The sequence below is a fragment of the Syngnathus scovelli genome, chromosome 1, assembly GCF_024217435.2.
Source record: "Syngnathus scovelli strain Florida chromosome 1, RoL_Ssco_1.2, whole genome shotgun sequence".
Classification (NCBI taxonomy): domain Eukaryota; kingdom Metazoa; phylum Chordata; class Actinopteri; order Syngnathiformes; family Syngnathidae; genus Syngnathus; species Syngnathus scovelli.
This window is the reverse complement of record NC_090847.1, coordinates 11,462,344-11,481,319: the sequence shown is the minus strand read 5'-3', so window position 1 is coordinate 11,481,319 and position 18,976 is coordinate 11,462,344. Positions and strand designations below refer to the sequence as shown.

The following is an 18,976-nucleotide window of genomic DNA, read 5'->3' as shown; positions in this document are numbered from 1 at the left end:
TTATTTAATTATAGTAAATCAGTAAGTAAACTGCAAGAGTTGATTTTTTTTTTGCAGAGGGTAAAAAAGATGACTGTGTGGCAGAAGGGAGGAACATGTCTTAATTCCATGACTGTCTGCCAACAACTGTGGCTACAGAAAATTCAACAAAGATGCAAAGAGAGCATGACCTCACGAAAGGACAAACACATCACCCCACCACTAACTGTAGGCCTGCTGGATGAGCGGTCTCGCACTGAGGTCCGCCACAACTGGGGCTATGTTGGTTGAGTATTTACATATTGACGCCTTCTTATTTTTTCTGATTTTAATACCAAAACACCAAAAACCAAACTATTTTGGTGACTATATGATAGGCCTAATGAAATTCTTGACATCAGGTAGAGGAAAAGGACTATGATGAATTCCGTCTGGATCACCCAGCAACCTTTTGTTTTGCTTATATTAACCTTGCGGACTTCATGATGTGGTTTTGTCTGCTTGGAATCTTTAACATCTATAAGAGTCACCAGTTGCATCGCTGTCTGGGGTGGTAACTGCACTGAACAGAACTTGAAGGCCCTGCAGCGCATAGTGAATACGGCTGGTAAGATTATTGGTGCTTCGCTCCCCTCCCTGAAGGACATTTACACCTCCCATCTCGCCCGCAAGGCAACCTCGATTGCCAGAGATGTGAGTCACCCGGCTCACTCTTTGTTTGACCTTCTGCCCTCTGGGAAGAGGTACAGGAGCCTGCGCTCCCGCACCACCAGACTCGCCAACAGCTTCTTTCTCCAGGCTGTTAGGGCCCTGAACTCGCTACCCCCTTCTGCGTAGCGTGCGGCACTGTTGCGCTATTTTCGGGAATGTCTGCTGTACGCGCACTTGCTCCTTTTTTTTCTGCTCCTCTTATTTATTTATTGTTGTGTTATTTATTCATTATTTATTCAGCACGCTTTTGTTATACTTGTTTACTTGTTTGTCTGTTGTGAGCCATGTCTTGTCACCGTGGGATAGGGGGGAACGAAATTTCGGTTTCTTTGTGTGTCTTTGTCATGTGGAGAAATTGACAATAAAGCTGACTTTGACTTTGAAAAAAAAAAAAAAAAAAAAAGCTGATGCTCTTCCATATTATGTTTTAACTCAAAATTTCATTAGTTAAAAGAAAAAAAGTGAAGAGGGTCCCTCAGTGACTTTTTATGAATGGTAACTTACATGCGTACACACACCCACACACAGCCATTTTTCTTAACTTTATTGTGAAAAATCAAACAGACTGCTAAGATCAATATATATTGATACAATGTTAATGGCCAGTAGTTCTGTTCAGCTGCAAATGTGATTTTAGAACAATGTTTTTGAAAATCTGCAGTTATTCAGCCTGTGAAACATAGTAACCAAAAAAAAGCCTCTTCTATGAAATCCTCCTGATCATTACTTGTGCAATGACAAAGGGGGTGTACAAAAGAAAAGACTTCTTAAAGTGAAAACTAAAAATACAAAACTTTGGTCTGCTTCCTTCATTGGCTGCTTCACAAATACACTTTCAGCCACTGAGGGTAAAAGCACCCAGTTTGAAAACTGCAAGAACAACAACAAAAATCTACAAATCCTTGCATCTATTGAAATACACTGATGTCATTAAAATAGAAACATGAGTCTGGAACGCACATAGCAGTTTCTTATATGGTTGCTGAACATCTGCTTCGAAGGCACGTCAGCTTTTACCTCCCTTACTTGCACATCGTACATATACAATGGAAACGACAAAACAAACACAATGACTTTAAATACAGAGTTAATCAAAACAAATTGAAAAGAAAAAAAAAAAGCTAGACAAGTTTGTCTGTGCGACAGCGATAAAGGACTTCCTTCATTGGCGCCCTGAAAAGCACAAAACCAGGTTGAACCCTTCTCCCAAATTTGACGTTATAGACTTGATGCCTCACGCTGCAGTGTGTGTGTGTGTGTGTTAGTGTGCGTGTGTGCGTGTTTGTGTGTAATGTAGATGCGTATGAAAAGATCTTATGAGATGGTGTGAAGTGGTCTTGGGAGGCTAGTCATCACGGCACACCAGTCAATGACTACGGGCGGGCTAATTTCGGGTCATGGGACTTCAGCGTGCCGACGGCGTCCTTCACTGCGTGATAAATGATGTTTTTCACCTATAAAAAAAAATATATTTTTTTCAATTTGTTAAACAGATGGCAACAACCACAGAAATGCTTAACATCATTAGTGACCTGCCTACAAAGATACCATACGTATACACAAACATAATACAGATTATATACACGGTGGTTTGAGTTTGACAAATTCCACGATACTTATAAAAAAAAAATTTAAAAAGACCACTAGCGGACACTAATGTGCTGAAAACACCCTCCAGTTATCTTCTGTCATGTATTCAAACCAAAAGTAGTTTTTAGTTAATTTTTGTTGCATATAATTCAGTGTTTTGTCTTTGTAACAGTTGTGAAAGTTGTAATTACACACAACTGCTATTAGGCACTGGCACGGTGCAAAGTAACTCACTATGGCATCGCAACATAATTTGCTTTTTGAATGTTTTTTTCTTTCAAAGTAAAAAAATAACACCATTATTACCATTAGTATCATATTTGGACAGAGAAGACCTAAACTAGTGTTAAAATGTTGGTGCATAATTGTGTTTGTGCTAATGTGTTTGAGCTAGCAGAATTACACAAATGGTAACAAACCAAGTGCTAAAACAAATGAAAGATCCGAATCCACAGCAAAATGTCATTATTGCATAATACTGCAAAAGCACAAATCCCTTGCATGAAAAAGGGGGCTGCATTTGCCGCACATACCTGTAGCTTGTCTTCATGGTTCGTATGAGTGGTAGAAAGATGTCTGAACTCCTGTGTCAATCTGAAACAGTGTCTCACGTGCTCTGGAGACACAAAGTCCTCAGCTGCCTTGATACAACTGTACAAGTTGTGCACCTGAGAGAAGAACAAGCAATGTTACCTTCATTGAAAGGTAAACAGACTACAGTCTTTTCATATGCAAAGTCTTTACCTGGTGTGGCGCTCCAGCAGGGATAAAAACAGCATCGCCCAAGAACTGCACAATGGCCCAGCCCTGCACACCATATTCTTCATAGAGTCGGCGGCGGAGGACCTGATCCAAGTACCAGCTCTGGTCGTGAATGGGATCATGGTCGAGAGGGTTCTCCTGACCTTGCTCCTCTCCGACCTTAAAAGAGAAACACTCAAGCGTCAACATAGAAACTGCTGCAAGTGATTTGTCCCAGGAGGAGCATTTGGGACAGTATCCACTGGCTGCTCACCTTGCGGAGCAGTTCCCTGATCTTCTCTGCGTCCTTGGCCGCATAGATGTGCCAGAGAGCTCCGGGCTTCTCATTTCCATTGTACACCCTCCTCTTTGTCATTTCATCCACATCTCCCTCCTCAATCGTTGTCATGACCTCTGGGTGTTCAAACAAAACATCAACATAATGACATCAACAGAGTTTCTTCCATCAGTGCTCTTTGGAGTTTTCCGTTGCCTATTTGCCCTTCACTTTTGCAAAATTACCTAGTCACGATTTTCAGCAGTACCAATGTAGTCTCAAAGTTTTTATGCCATATACGTATGATGTTTATTCACTTATTTTCCACTAATAACATAACATGAATGCATCAAAATTTTAATGTGGCCGTACTGTTTTTGTAATTATGAGCTTTTCTTGGTTAAAACTGCTCCTTCTCACGCTTCTGGCAAAAAGTTACAAGGCTTCTAGAAGGTAAACCTGTAAAACGCTGAGCCGCCATTAGCGCCAACCAAACTTCTGCACAGCTTTCTACGATACCACTGACACGACTACCCAGATGTATAAAAGCCTTTTCATCATCATGAAGGAGTAGGTGCCTCACTATTTTCTTCAAGCCGTTCCGAGAAAACTTTGTGAGATGCAATTCCTCTGCGCTGTCATCGCTTTATCATCATCATCATCAGCCTGTACCGCTAATTCTTCATCATCAATTTAATCATAACATAAATGTAAACTTCTCACTACAATTCTGCAATTAAGTTGTAAGAATTGTTGATCTGTTCATGTGCGATATTGTGTGTGCTTAAGAGTACAACATTGACGTCAGTTTGAAATGACTGCAATTATAGTACATATGATTAGAGCTGAATTAGGGATTCTGAAAGAAAGGCAGAGAATTGTATTTTTAAAGGGTTTGCTTTGGTCTACTATCTCTATGTGACAACTGTAAATGTGTACAACCAGATCTCTCGTACATATGATTTACTCACGTTATCTATCCAAATGACAAATGAAGTGTGCATTTGCTTTCTTGTGACTGTAATGTATGTTGTAACATGTCTTGGTTCAGAGCAAAACAGGAAAGGGGAAAGCAGAATTTTCCTGCGCACGCATCAGTTAAAGAGAGGGAAAGGAGAGAGATGTCTGCCAGAAGAAATGGAAGCCAAGTCTAGATGCCCTTCAAACTTTTTTTCCCACAGTGATTACACCATCAAGTTCACTGAAGCTGGACATACTGCTAGTTGCAAAGATGTGTAAGCAACATTTTGCTGGTGGATGGGGTTTAGGAGGCTCTGCGATTGATACAGGAAAAACATGACATCCATAGGGAGTAACCTTGATCATTATTATACTTGGAGTATTAAGATTATGTTCCTATAAATACAGAATGGCACTGTATAAATAAATGTAAATTAGACGGGGTTTTTTTTAAATTAACATTTGTTTGGCAGCTTTTGCAGTTCACAGCACTGACTGACATGAACTGATTCCACTTACAACATGGTTGGGAACACAATGAAGCTTTAAAGTCGGTGTCAAATTGGAGACTTTTCTAATTTCACTCGTGGCTATTTCTTGTGATTCACATCTTATTCTTGCTACAAAGTAGATAAAGTAAGCTGAATTATTTTCAATTTATGTTTCATATGACAAGTAATGACGGAGTCAATCGCACTGAACATTACTGGAGAATTTATCCCAATTATCTGTTGCAAAGGCAGGATTATTTGAAACGCTGTACATTTTAGATGACAAATATGAATAGTATTTGTTTTATTTTTGTTGAAGTTGATGCAAATTAACACGGGGGAAAACTTGCTAGGAAATCTATAGAAATAAATGTAAAGCAAATCCCAGAGGGTAATCCTTTTTTTTTTTTTTTTTAAATAACATTATAATTCACTTTTTCAATAAGCAAGGTGGGGGTATATTTATTTTAAGGCCATTATCGCCCAGTCCTATTGTGGAGTGAAGAGTGGAACAGTCAAGGGGAGTTAGTCAGGAAGGAATGCATGCCACTCAAGGGATAAAATTGAAGATCTACACACCTTTGCGTCCATTGATATCTGCTTCTGTGAATGAGAAATGTTGCCGTAATGAAAAGGACAGATACCCACTTAATTGTCTTTTACGGGTGCCAACAAAAAGCAGGCGTGGCAATGGACAACAGTATAAAGAAATAATGGATGCTTTGGCTGAGAGTCAACCTGAGTACATTATTTATTAGTGTCTACCACCAGCTACAATTCACTCCCAGCTGAACTGACATGGCTCTTACTACTATTATCCATCTCAAGCAATGCATTTAATCATTTTGAATTAGCAAATAGTGGGATCTCATTTAAACCTTGAACTGGAAAAAAAAGTCAAACGGGAAGATTGCACAAGAATTTCTATGGGATTTTTTTTATTTTTACTTTGTCTCTTGGTAACCATTCATTTAAAGGCCATACATTTTAATGGACAACCAACAAACTGTTTTTTCTGTGTCTTATCAACTGTTGTAATGTTTATTTGGGGAGTGTTTTCAATCTATGTTAACTGTTCCATGTTCAGGTTTCATCTTAGTTGTCAAGTTTTTTTAAATGTACAGATTCACATCCACAGAACAAACCGAATCATTAACTGAAGTTTTCAAAAAGAAAAAGTCCCTCCTCACGCTGATTCCACAGAGTTAGAAGCATAGGGTCATCCACAATGTTTGGCAAGACAAAGAATTAAGATTCAGGGGAGGGCAGCCTCTCTAATGACTGAGTCACAATGCAGCTCAAAATGTTTGTTGACACATTATATATATATATCTCACAGTGGGAAAAATGAAAAATGCTAGGAAAATGATGCCCGTATATAATAGCTTATAGCGTGAGCAGAGCTCTCGTTTTCCAAATATAAAATCTACCAGGTATTAATGTTTGAGTGTGAGAGTCCACTGACCTTTCTCCATGTCTCCTTCTCCTTGAGGTATTCCAACATAAACCATGACATTAACAGCATCCGACACGTCAAGATGAAGGTTGGTGGTGCCCACCTTCCTGTCTTCTGTCGAGATCAGTCCTGATAAAAATAACAGCAAATGTGAAAGTGAGAGGATTAGATATGAAACCAAAAATGCAATAATGGAGCAAAAACTGAGAGCAAAGATGGATTAAACTAGGCCATGTTTTCCCACCATAAGCATTGTACATCTTGGGTCCAAGATCTGGTCGTACAAAAAAGTTGGGTAGACGTGCAGCAAGGTTTAGCCGGCCATCCCTTTTAGTGTACTCAGGTAAGGGGAGGTTTTCCATCAAATCGTCAAACCTGTCACATACGCACACAAAATAAGAAACACAGACACAAAACATTTCTAAATTTAGATGCTAATTTGTTTGAAATGTAGTGTAAACAAAACAAGTCAGTCTTTTTACTCACCGTGTGGGCATCATATCCCTGAAGTCTTCTCCTGGAGGCCAGTCCTTTAATTTCAATACCATTGGGTTACCGTCACTGTCTTTCAGTCGCTCTGCAGTTGATAAAAACATATGACTGTTGAATGTAGCAATGCAAAGAAAAAAGATGCTGAATTTACAAGGAAGGATTAGGGAACTCACTGGAGAGGATCTGGAAGCCATCCCAAAAGTCTCGCACTTTCACATCAGAAATGATGGCACAGTTCCTGCAGTTGACCAAGTCTACATCCTGGTCCCCAAACTCCTCACTAAAGGCCTCAGGACGCCACAACTCAGGCTTCAATCGTTTATGTATGCCTGACACCAAGACAGGCTAGGCACAAAAGAATTTGCCATTATAAGAAAGCCACCCCAAAAGCTTGCGCCTTTTAAATGAAAAATGTAACTTGCCCCACACTATTTGGCGGGGGTGCATATGGAATATAAATAGTGGATCTTACTTGTCCCTGCTTCCAACATTCTCTAAAGATCTTCCAGTTGTTGCTATTGCTGGGATCTTGGAGGCAAAGGAGTCTGCCATCACAGAGCCAGGAGTGCGAGGTATGTGGCTCCAAAACACTGAGACCCATTATTCCATCTTTACGGGCTCCCAACACACCAAGCTCACTTCCCTCAGAGATCCCCGTACGGCGGCCTTCTGCTTTCTTGGTCTCCACAACTGAGGCAATGATGTGGTCCAAGAAGTTGGGAAGGCTGCTCTTCAGCTTATCACTCTGAGTAAAGACAATTACCCAATGGTTCACAAGCTAAGCAAGTACTGAGAATACTTGAACTTTTTTTTAAGTGATGTATTTTCAAAATCTAACCTTCAACAATTTCAACGTACTAAAACTTTCAGGCTCATTACTGAGCAAATTATTATGGTTCTGCCATACACATAGAAAAACAAAAATAGTTTCTACATACGCCTCCAGAGGTAAAGACGGATGGGAATGGTACTGCACTCTCTCCATGGCCTTGGGAAAGTTTGCCGGGTCCAGAGTTGAGCAGGTCCCGAAGACTCGACCCTTCAGGTTTGGACTGCGTCACGTTAGAGCCCAGTAAAAGGCTGTTAAAGAGCTTGGGGCTGGAAGCTGAAGGCCTTGACAGGGAACTGAGTGAGTCCAGGCCAAAAGGAGGTCGACTTTCCCGATTCATTATGGCGCGAAGTGAACCAGAATCTGATTGGTAAAAAAAAACTGTGATGTAACACTTGAAAATTGAAAGGTAACTTAAAAATGTTTTCAGTGATTTGTATTATCTCACCTTTTGTGTCATCCTTGGATTTTTGTGTGGCTAAATCTGCGAGCCAGTGCAGAGCAGAGCTGTTGCCCTCTCCTGATGGGCGCGACTCCTTAACGGAGGACTGTGCGAGGTTACTGAGGGATAACGTACCACCAGTGGAATTGCTAGTACTGCCCACACTTTCGCCCATCCCGCCACCGGATGATACTGCTGTTTGCGTAATTTCAGTTTTGATCGTTGATGTTTCGCTTTCTGACTTTGGAGGTGTGCCAACAGCGATGGCCGTAGCTCCAGGGATACCACCGCTGTTTGGCGGTGTCTGTTGAGATAAGCAAAGCAACGGTAAGAACGTATTCAACACTTTAAGTGACAAAAGTGCGATAAGGATTCACCTGTGAAATCCCATTGGGGGCACTATGGCGAACTAACGACTTTGTATGCCGACTTGCACACGGGCAGTTGGCTTTAATACCCCACTTGCCTCTTGCTAAGTGCACCATGTCACCTATGTTGTAAAGAGCTAAGAGAAACAATGAGCATTAACAACCAAACCGAACCAAAACACAGACAACAAAGTAAAAGTTCAATTTTACTGAATAAATGCCAGTTTGTTACCTGTCCCGGGGATAATCTGTGTCGGCATGAGGTTCTCTGGCTCGTGAGGTTGGCCCTTTGCACACTTCAACCAAGAGAAAACATCATCCACTGGACCATCTTCTGAATCTAAAACATGTTTATCACACACATCCAAATATTTTGGTTAAACTTGTACAATAGGAAAGCTAAACTGACGAGGAACTTGTAATTGAAGCCCGCCATCTATAAAGACTTGCCTTCTCTTGGTCTGTTCTTGCGAAGCCGATAGCAGTCCAGACACACGCCAAAGCCACATTTGCGACACACCCAGTGGATGTTGAACAAAGTGGTCTCACAAACGTCACACATTTCCCTCACGCCTCGCACGGCACGTTTCCAGGCTACTTTCTCTGTAGAGGCAGCAAGACAAGTGACGTAAACACGAGATAGTCGATCGACATTGGAGTCATTTGAATACTGTGGGCAGAGATGCCGAACCCTGTCATTACGTCTCGGTGACATTCTGGATATTTTGTTGGAAACATTTTGGAATTTGTCAAGGCCATTTTCAAGTCAGCCTAAACAAACAAGCCACCAGAAAAACTCCCACCAACGCTGCATTTCCATTATATTTTGATTTCATTGGCTTTGACAGACAGAATATTGATGAGCTAACTTATTTTGTTTCAAATTTGATTGATTCAAATAAGTACAATCCGATGTGGTGCGATTTAGAGAACATGTATTTTATTATAGTCTACTGCAGGGGTCACCAACCTTTCGGAAACTGAGAGCTACTTCCTGGGTACTGATTAAGGCAAAGGGCTACCAGTTTGACATACACTTCTGAAATAGCCAATTTGCTCAATTTGGCTTTCACCATGTGTTATTATTGTCATTTGCAGTTCACATGTGTGATTTTAACAAGAATAGCAAAAATACAGTCAAACCTTGGTTTTTGACCACAATCCGTTTCAGAAGGCGCTTTGAGAAGCGAATCGGTCGAATTCCGAATCTAATTTTCCCATTACAAATAATGGAAAAATTTTTAATCCGTTTCAAGACAAAAGAACCCGCCTTATTTTAAGCATTTTTTTCATTTGCGCATATTTGTCCGATCGCGCAACTGCAGCGCACCGCCGAACGCGCAACCGGAGCGCGTCGCCCACCGCGCAACTGCACAGCGATGGTCGCATTATTGTGACAGAGCCGTCGCTAGAATTTAGAAAACATTTTTAAAGTCCTGATGTACTTTCCAAAATTTAAGTGGACCTCAGTGCGCAGGGAGCTTAATTTGGTCCGATCGCGCAACCGTAGCGCGCCGGGCGCTCACTGTCGCATTGCTTTAAGAGCGTCTTTGTGTTTTAGGATGGCTTTACTGCTCCCACTTGCTTTCTTTGGAGGCATGATTAGGGGTTAATAAAACCCTCAAAGTAACGAAAATACAATAACAACGGAGTCAGTCGGCATCCGGGCCGTGCGGTCGGGTTTTCTCGGTTCCTCCCGGCTCATCTCGCGAGGTTCGACCTCCGAATTTTGTTGGACAACCGAAGCAAAAAAATCTCTAATTTTTTGTTAGAATTCCGATTTGTTCATGAACCAGGACGTTCGAAAACCGAGGTTTGACTGTAAAATAAATAGATGCAGCTCACTGACAAGTGCCGCTATTTGAGCTAATTTTGGAACAGTCCTGCGGGCGACTCATGTGGTCATCACGGGCGACCTGGTGCCCGCGGGCACCGTGTTGGTGACCCCTGGTCTACTGCATTGTACAATACGTTTAACCTTAGAAGCGCCTCCTCTTGGCTAACGTATGCCATAAATGTATTCATTCCAGATTCATTTTTCAGACAATCCTTTGTGTGGCTGTGGTGTTATATTTTCCCCCAATTTGCCGTTCATGGATGATTACTATCCACTGTAGCACAGTTCCAGCCAGCATTCTATTAAACATGAACCAGTGTTTTATGACTATGTTTAATTATATCTTAGCAATTCAGTATGACTACTTTCTCATGTTAATTATTCCTCCTCGTCCTTTTGTGACCAAGGTGCTTGTCAGAATTGTAGCCAATTGGCAGCCATGGAGGCGATGATTAGTCATTTTTACACAGAGCTGCCCACTCTGTGTAGTTGGACATGAGGAGGATGCCATGACATCATCAATAAATGTTATCGCCATTGGTTGGTAGAATCAAAATCTTGCATCAGCCGGATACTGGCCATGGTACTTACAAGTCAAGTGCATAATACACACTTGCCTGCTCACTTGATGGCAAACATCAAATTAACCCAGCGCACAGAACATTTTCGACTTATCCATACCAGAGAAACACACGGCAACTGGCCATAAGAAAATACAGGCCAGTCAGAACACTGTCCAAAGAATAAATAGGAGATCTCAGTACATACGATGAGGTTCCACCATCATCATGGCCTCCTTCTCAGACATGACCAGCTGGCAGAACTGGTCACCCACATTGGCCAGGATATACTTGGATGTATCAAGGTCGAGCCCCTCTTGTACAGTGGGAGCAGGTAGCCACAGTCCCATTGCCATTGAGTCGCTCTGCTGGGGGCTTAGAAAACCTTCAACACGCAATATACCCTTGCGAGTGAAAGCCAACCTGGTAAGAGTCAAAAGAAGGATGAGACATGATCACCAAATATCGATCTTATCGTGGAAACATCATCACGTGTATAAAGCAAATGCTTGCTATAAAAGTGTACCTTCGGAAATGGAAGAAACGACAAGCCACATTTGGATCGTCGTCATCTTCGCTATCGTCATCTGCGATGCGAGATTTCCGGTAGCGCTCCAAGCGACACTCGCGACACTTGTGCAAGTGAGGGGCCACGTTGATACACGAGCCATCTTGGAGAAAGGACTCGCCAGACTGCTTAAGACGCCGCACTTTGCTCTGGTCTTTCAGTACAGACTGGCCCACTGGAAAATAAAAAGCAATATTAAATCCAAACTCCTATCAACTTTTATGCGTCTGACTTTTTGTAACCAAGGTTACCTTTGAAAGGCTTATTTCGAGGACGGCTTTTAGAGGCGCCTTGGATTTTAGTTTTTTGCAGCATGGCTCCATCCTTCCCAGACTGTGATGATTCTCCATGAACTTGGCCTTTGTCTGGACCCTCCTCATTCTCACTCAGGTCTGACAGGTCGCTGTTACTACTGAGGTCAGAGTCACGTTTTGTTGATTGTGCTCTTTCCTCCAAGGCAAACTTCTGCGTCAGGTTTGGGTCAAAAGACACAGGCAGTTGATCAATTCTGACGGGACCAGTCGATCCAAAAACAGAGCTTCCAGCTCTGGCAGGGCCAGCAGTGCCAAAAATAGAGCTGCCCGAAGTGGAGGACTGCATCTCCCCGACTACCTGTTCGTCTTTTACCAGAGTGGTTTCATTCTGGGCCCTCTGGGTCGTGGTTGGTGCTGGAGAGATTGAAGTGCTGGGTGAAGTGGCAGAGGAGAGTGCCACGAAAGGGGAGGATAGAATACCCTTGGGTGGCTCTGCCATGGAGAAAAGATTGGGCTTGTTGTCTGTGACACACTCAACCCGGGAGAGTCCAGCAAATGGCGTGTGTACGTTTTGGTCCCCATAGGCCAAAAATGGATTAGCTGGCTCTTTAGGGCCCTGCAGAAAGAGGTTCTGATGGTTCTCTGGAGGATTAACATTAGAGGGCATCACCACAGCCCCTGTCAATGTACCATTATTAGAACTCTTTAAGAGGTTTTGTAGTCCAGATGCGGTTGCAGAACTACCAATGGCAGAGGCCCGGCCAGCAGAAGAGCTTCCCATGACTGGAAAGGCTGGTGAAGAGTTGCTCAGCACACCATTTCCTGTTGGATGAATGTCAAGTGTTTTGGTCTGCTCCGGCTTTTTCAACCCTTCTGTAGCAGACTTGAAAAGGCTTGGGGGTTCCTTATTATGAGTTTCTGACACCGCAGCAAAGTAGTTAGTGTCCTTGGACTGGCTTGGAGCGCCTGATAGGCCTGGGCTGGAGTCTGGACTTTTTGTCATGCATTGGAAAAAGAGGTTTTGGTCTTGCTTGGATTGAGTCTCACTTTTATCTCTACCAAACCCAAATCCAAAGGGTCGAGAAGTGTCCAGTGAGGTTGCAGAAGCAGTCGCAGCTCCATTTGTCTGTGAGGTAACCTCTCCAAAAACAGGAGCAGCGGCCACAGCTGATGGGAGGCGATAACCCGATGCAGTCTTCGATGCCTGCAACATAGAAAAAGCCATTATAAATGTCTCAGTCTAATGTTTTTCCATCCTACATCCAATGTAGTAAAAATAATAGCAACAATATAGAGTCCTGGCTTATAATTAGTCTTAAGGAAAATAAGAATCTAACAGGGTCCATGCTGATAGCAAGATTTGGTTTGAAGAAGAAAAAAAAAATCAACATCAACAAATCATTTTAGCAATCCTAAAATACCTTGCAAACATGCCCCTGGTGGTAGTGAGGAAATCATAATGACATTACAGACATCCCCCTGAGGCTCTACAGTCCCAGCAGCATACTCGGTTAACTGGTGTGTCTGAATGTGTGAGCGTGTGTGTGTGTGTGTGTGTGTGTGTGTGTGTGTGTGTGTGTGTGTGTGTGTGTGTGTGTGTGAGCGTGTGTGTGTGTGTGTGTGTGTGCGTGTGTGTGTGTGTGTGTGTGTGTGTGTTGCCACATTTATTGAACACAAGAATAAAGAGACAATGATGTCCCTATACAGGGCTCAGCAAAACATTCACACAAACAATATACAAGATTTGCACAAAGATTTGTTGTTTCTTACCTCCGTCTGGCTTCCCCAAGTAGGAGCCTTGGAAGTAAAGCCTCCAGAGGCAGACAGCACCACACTTGGGCTGCTGTCGGGCGAAGACCAAGAAATGGTGACAGGCCCAGGGGAAACAAGAGCTGCGGTTTTGGAAAAGGATTTGGAAGAATCTTCTCTGACTGGTTGTTGCGATGGAGAAGCCTTATGGACTGGGGCTCCGGGGACTAGGCTTGGCATCTGGCCCAAAGAGGGGAAAGATGTGGCAGAGAAGGGAGAGGGTGCCGGTTTGAGCGGAGGCGGCGTAGGGGTATGAGAAACTGAGGTGGTTGAGTCCGCTGCCCCTTGTGTGGCGAGCATCCGACCATTTTCTTTCACATGGGTGTAATAACGTGTCGGGTTGACGTTTGACTGATCCATCTGGACAGAGGAATTAGCAGGGGATGACACTTTGCTCTGAAGAAAGTTTGCCTCGGAGGTGCCGCCATTTTTGGTTGTGCTGCTGACTCTTTCACCAGAGTCTCCTCTCCACACGTCTGTCCCTTCAGTCACGTTTTTGTTAGAATCATCACATCTGGGCTCCTCGGCTCCCAACTCTACTGCTCCTTTAAAACGCTTCAAGTTCATGTCCTCCTCCTCAGAGGCGGTTCTGCGTCTGCGACTGTTGTCACCCTTCAATGTTTCACTGTCCATCTTTCGCCGGCCATTCTTACCAAGCTAAAACACAATGATTGGGAGTTACCTTAATGCAAGTATAACAGTATACAAATGTAAACTGTGACAAAAAAAGGGTGGGGACAAAATATCGATATTATGATATACTGTGTCGTTTTCTATTGAAACTGTGCCCGCAGATGTGCAGTTTCATCATGAAAAGACATCCTCTCCCTTCAAAGTGTGTAGCTAGAGGAGTTTGCAAATCCTGATTAGCCGATAAAACATTCATTAAATAGGGTATTTTCACATTTTAAATTTGCTTTGTCTTTTCACAACTTTAAATGACATTGACAAGTAGAGGAAAAATACACATTACTGAACACATCACACCTCTTTGGCTTCTCTATATTTATTCCTATCATACATGCAGTGGGTGTGAGAAAAATATGGATGGGAGACTGCATAGATAGCAAGCCCTGGCGCATAAAACAAAAATTACAAATAAGAGAATATGGCCCTATGACTATCGAAAATACATGCATTGATTTTAAAAAGCCTTACCTCTTCATCCCCCAGCATGACATGTATAACGCGGGGGTCCACCAGCTGCTTTTCTTTATTCTACAGCAAAAATGTGTCGTGTTAGTGGCACCATGGTCTCAATTATTTTCAAGTCCATTGTTATCACCTTATCCAACATAATCTCCATTATGTGTGAGATCAGGTCATGTTGTGAGACAAGTCCCAGGGCCCAGCATTCTTCAAGCTCTGGCTGGTACACACAAACCCTTCGTCCTTGAATAGTGTACGAACCTGTGCAAAGAAAAGTGAGTGTTCGCACACCTTTGCAGATCTTTCAAAAGAAAAATGAATCTGGATGATAAATGCCATATTAAGGATGGGATTTATATGATAAAATACAATACAATGCATCCATCCATTTTCAACACCTGTTCAAAGTCAATGAAAAAACAAAAACTCCAACCAAGCCTTCAACGCTTTGTTCATAGAAGGGACAGGACACAAAGAGATCGTTCTTACCCTTCCTGAGAATCTCCTGCAATTCAAAATCGCTTCGCCAGCTGGAAATGGCAGTCTGTACAGAGGGCTGCTCCAACATCAGTGGATGCCTTATGTCTTTTTCAAGCTGCATAAGAACACAACACAAAATGTCCCCAATATTGTCACGGTCCAGAAATACAATATTAATTCACATGTCCATTTAGTTGAAATAGCCGTATTGATTATTGTTAGTAGGTTTTCATGGCTTATGTTGTTGTCATTTAAAATTAGGAGAAAGGCAAATATTACAAGAAAAACAAAGAAACACACCTCAAACCTGTGGATAGATTTTTTATCAGGAAGGAACTCAAGACTGTTGCTTCCAAAATACTGAACTGGAAGCACAGTTCCCAAACCCACTCTATCCACTATCGAGTGGAAAGCCTAGGGAAGAAGAAAAGCACACACCATTAAATTTAGCCTTAGAAGTGGGAAAACACTTTTCAATTCAAATCAATCAATAACACGATTGCTCTAAGGAGACAGCACAAGACAACAACAATAAAGCAAATCATAATATAAAAAGTCAAAATGTTACAAGCCAAAGCTTGGGATGCACCGATACCAATATTTAGGGCCGCAATTTATTGGCTAGTTCGCAATAGGGCTCGATCAACTAACAGGTCAACCAATTACATCGGCTAATTATGGCCGTTCAAAAGTCGGCCAAAATGATGAACCAAATGGACAATATTTGTGAAATATTTTTGTTTTTATGTACTCTAACCATTTGCAACACTTGTACGCAAGTAACTGTATGTGTATCATGTATTATTTTGTTATGTTTGTTTTTTCAACTTTGGCCTGAAACATTGTATCAAACATACTAAGTGTGAACACAGCCTCACCAGAGCAGGCCAGGCTGTGGTTGACCCGGAAGACGCAGTAGCGGCGCTCCGACTGGCCCAAACAATGGAATCTTCCACCAACAGAGCCTTCACGGCATCGTCGTACACCTGCACCCACGAACACCGCTGCGACGCATTCTCAAACTCCACAAACACCTGCAGTTGAAAAAAAATGAATCGGTGACCCACATTTCAAAGCAAAGATCAAGCTAGTTTAAGTGTATACGCGCTTACGGCACCAGAATTGAGTGGAATTTTATACTTTAGCGTGATGCTGTGGGTGTTTCCAAATACGTTGTCACACGACTCAAAAAGACACTACAGTTGCTGCCATACTAACTGTTCTTTGTTTGTTTTATACAAATGACCTAAAAGTGTTAATCATACATAGTAATGACTTTAATACTGCCTTATTGTGGGTTAGTGGTTAGTGAGTGACTATGGCAGATTCTAACGTCCATAGAAATTATGATTACTTTGTCGTTGTGGGAATTAGGGCTAAAGAATCTAATTGCAACCCCCCCCCCCCCCATCAATATTGCGATTTCCATTTAATTGGATTAGAACAATAATGCAAATGTATGGCTTTATCTCTGTTGTGAAAAATCAATTCATTAACACTATTACCAATTTATTATACATATTTTTTTGGTCGCACGAGTTAGGCTTAAGCTAATATAGAGCCAAATGAACCATGAATGAATATGAGTTGTCACTTTACAATACACGTCTTGCAGTCTTAAGCGTTCACTATAACAAATTCACAAACTTTGAATTCGTTCAGCCCGAGCCGAACTTCAGTTAATTGCATTCAGTCTGAATCCTTGAATTATTAAACTCGTTCTTTCTCCATTTTGACCCCATTTGAAGGAGAATATTGCACATTAATTAATGTCTGTCTGTGGTGTCAATTATAAATTTAAATTTGAATGCAACGAAAGGAAATTAATAATGAAGTTAAATAATAATTGATTGCTACTTTTGCAATTCCTATGACAGGTGCCTAGATTTTATTATAATTTATACTATGACGTAAAATCAGCGTATTTAAAAAAAATTAAAACATCATGGGAGATCCATCAATAGATTTTTAAAAGTACGATTTTTTTCCCCAAGTATCTAATTGGTTTTCTTTTATATAGGTCACCCACCTTCATCCACCTCAACGCCTTTCTTAAGCAGCCTTACACCGTGTAGAATGTCCATCTTTGCTAAAACCTCCCATTGTTAAAAATGATCATTTAAAACTCCTCGTTCATAAACATTGCCGACGTAAATGCTTCGGTAAAGTGATTTGTTTCACAACTTATTAGTCCGCTAAGTAGACTTGGAGAGCTTGCAAGCACGAAGCTAATGCTACATGTCAATGCAAAAGGGGAGCAAAAACGATCTCATGGTCTTTGGTCATAAATTAATCCGTTCTATGATATTTCTTTATGTATGGTGCCGATCTGCCAACATTATAGAAGGTGTTTGACACTCGTTATTATGGTAAAATGCGAACAATCCGGGGGCCATAGGATCCTCGGTCTCGAGTTTAGCTTTAGTCGGCTGCCTGTGACGTTAGCAAGCGCGTCGCTTATACATGGCAAAGCTAGTACTAGGTGTCAACAAACGTAGCCACAATAACGCAAACGTTAATCGGGTGAGACGGGGGAAAAAATTCCGTGCGTTATTCATCCCGACTTGTTCTTCGGTTGCATTTCACGAGACAACACCATGTGTAAACACCAACCGTAAGTCCCGCAGCAGGAGTTGTTGTTGTCGCCTCTACTCCGCTAGCCTCCGGGGCGGCCAGGCCGATGACGCTCACCGCCCGCACCGTCCCCCGCAGCCAGTCCCGTGCTCGCGGCGTCTGCTCCGACTCGGATCCGTTGGCAGTCCCGCCTTCGCCGAGCAGCAAGAGTAGCCGCTTCCCGATCAATTCAAGAGACTCCCCCATGTTTTGCCCGCAAACCAGCTGCCTCTATCGAGCCAGCATGAACTTCCTCGCTCGGATGCGAACTCGAAAGTGCGAAAAGACGAGCAAGGGAGGGGGGAAATAGCCGATGGCGGCCACTAAATGTACCGCTAAATACACCGCAAACTGCAAATCGAGCCGTGCACACCACGGCACGGGACGTCGACACGGAATTAACACGGCGGAGATGTTATTGTCCTCGGTGATGTCCGCGACTACCCTGCTACGTCCGCCATTGAGCCCTGCAACAATCAAACGCACTCCTCGTAGGCACTGCGGAGACACGGGATCTTGTATTGGCGAGTGGCGACCTCTCGCGAAGAAAGTCTGAGTTGCAATCTGAACCACTGCGTAATCGTGGTTGCTGGCTTGTTGCAGGGAAAACGAAATCACCCCCTCCTCACAAGTGCGTTTTTATGTATATGATGAATTAAATGCGCGTCATACACACTATATGAAGTTAAAGGGATGTTGAATGCATTCCATTCTCTGCTCTTCGTATAAACCCATTTCACCAAGTAAATTGTTTAAAACAGAAATCCGATCATGCAGTGCACATTGCAACCAGCAATTAATTACCCGGTGATACCCGGGCGGTATAGGGTATTCCCCCTCCAAAATCTGTGTAGCCCCTCCAGCATTTTAGTTATTTTATAAAATGTATTTTCAAAATGTTTTCTCAGTCCCCCTATGTATTGGTCAAGTCCCCATTTATCCACGGGAGAAAAACAAAACCTGGAGGCTGCCTTTTCCGAACAAACCACATTCTTTTCATTTTGTAGCGTTTCTATTAGCGGCACCGCTTCGGATCATTTTTGGGTGGATAGGTTTTAGCTTTCCTGTGTTCAGATAAATATTTTAATTTAAAGAGAAGTTTTCCTACCTGAGTTGAAAGCTAGGTAGCGCTCATGTACGAAGTTGTACTTGCCTTATCTTAGGCGTCCACTATATGGCGCTAAACAACCAAAAACGTCATTGCGGCAGCGGGATGATAAACAAGTTCACTGTAAATAGGGCAAAATAATCACTTTAAGCCAGGTCGGTAATTGATTGATTGATTGATTGATTGATTGATTGATTGATTGATTGATTGATTGATTGATTCATTCATTCATTCATTCATTCATTCATTCATTCATTCATTC

General features: G+C 42.3%; 1 protein-coding gene across 2 annotated transcripts; it reads right to left on the bottom strand.

Annotated features, from left to right (window-relative positions):
• Window positions 1-1,219: 1,219 nt before the first annotated feature.
• kdm3b (lysine (K)-specific demethylase 3B) lies at window positions 1,220-18,106 on the bottom strand. Of its 2 annotated transcripts, XM_049736024.2 has the most exons (25): window positions 17,607-18,106; window positions 15,872-16,027; window positions 15,294-15,407; window positions 15,003-15,108; window positions 14,650-14,774; window positions 14,523-14,582; window positions 13,326-14,021; window positions 11,553-12,759; window positions 11,260-11,476; window positions 10,942-11,156; window positions 8,787-8,939; window positions 8,569-8,676; window positions 8,346-8,473; window positions 7,975-8,272; window positions 7,636-7,889; window positions 7,170-7,442; window positions 6,871-7,042; window positions 6,692-6,782; window positions 6,450-6,580; window positions 6,215-6,334; window positions 5,329-5,352; window positions 3,296-3,435; window positions 3,025-3,201; window positions 2,814-2,948; window positions 1,220-2,144 (listed from the first exon to the last, which is right to left on the bottom strand). In XM_049736024.2, exons 1-25 carry the CDS (start codon window positions 17,811-17,813, stop codon window positions 2,064-2,066), a joined length of 5,388 nt encoding a protein of 1,795 aa, XP_049591981.1. In that variant the 5' UTR covers window positions 17,814-18,106; the 3' UTR covers window positions 1,220-2,063. The 2 variants fall into 2 exon arrangements, with proteins under 2 accessions (XP_049591981.1, XP_049591991.1); XM_049736034.2 differs by lacking the exon at window positions 5,329-5,352.
• Window positions 18,107-18,976: the final 870 nt, after the last annotated feature.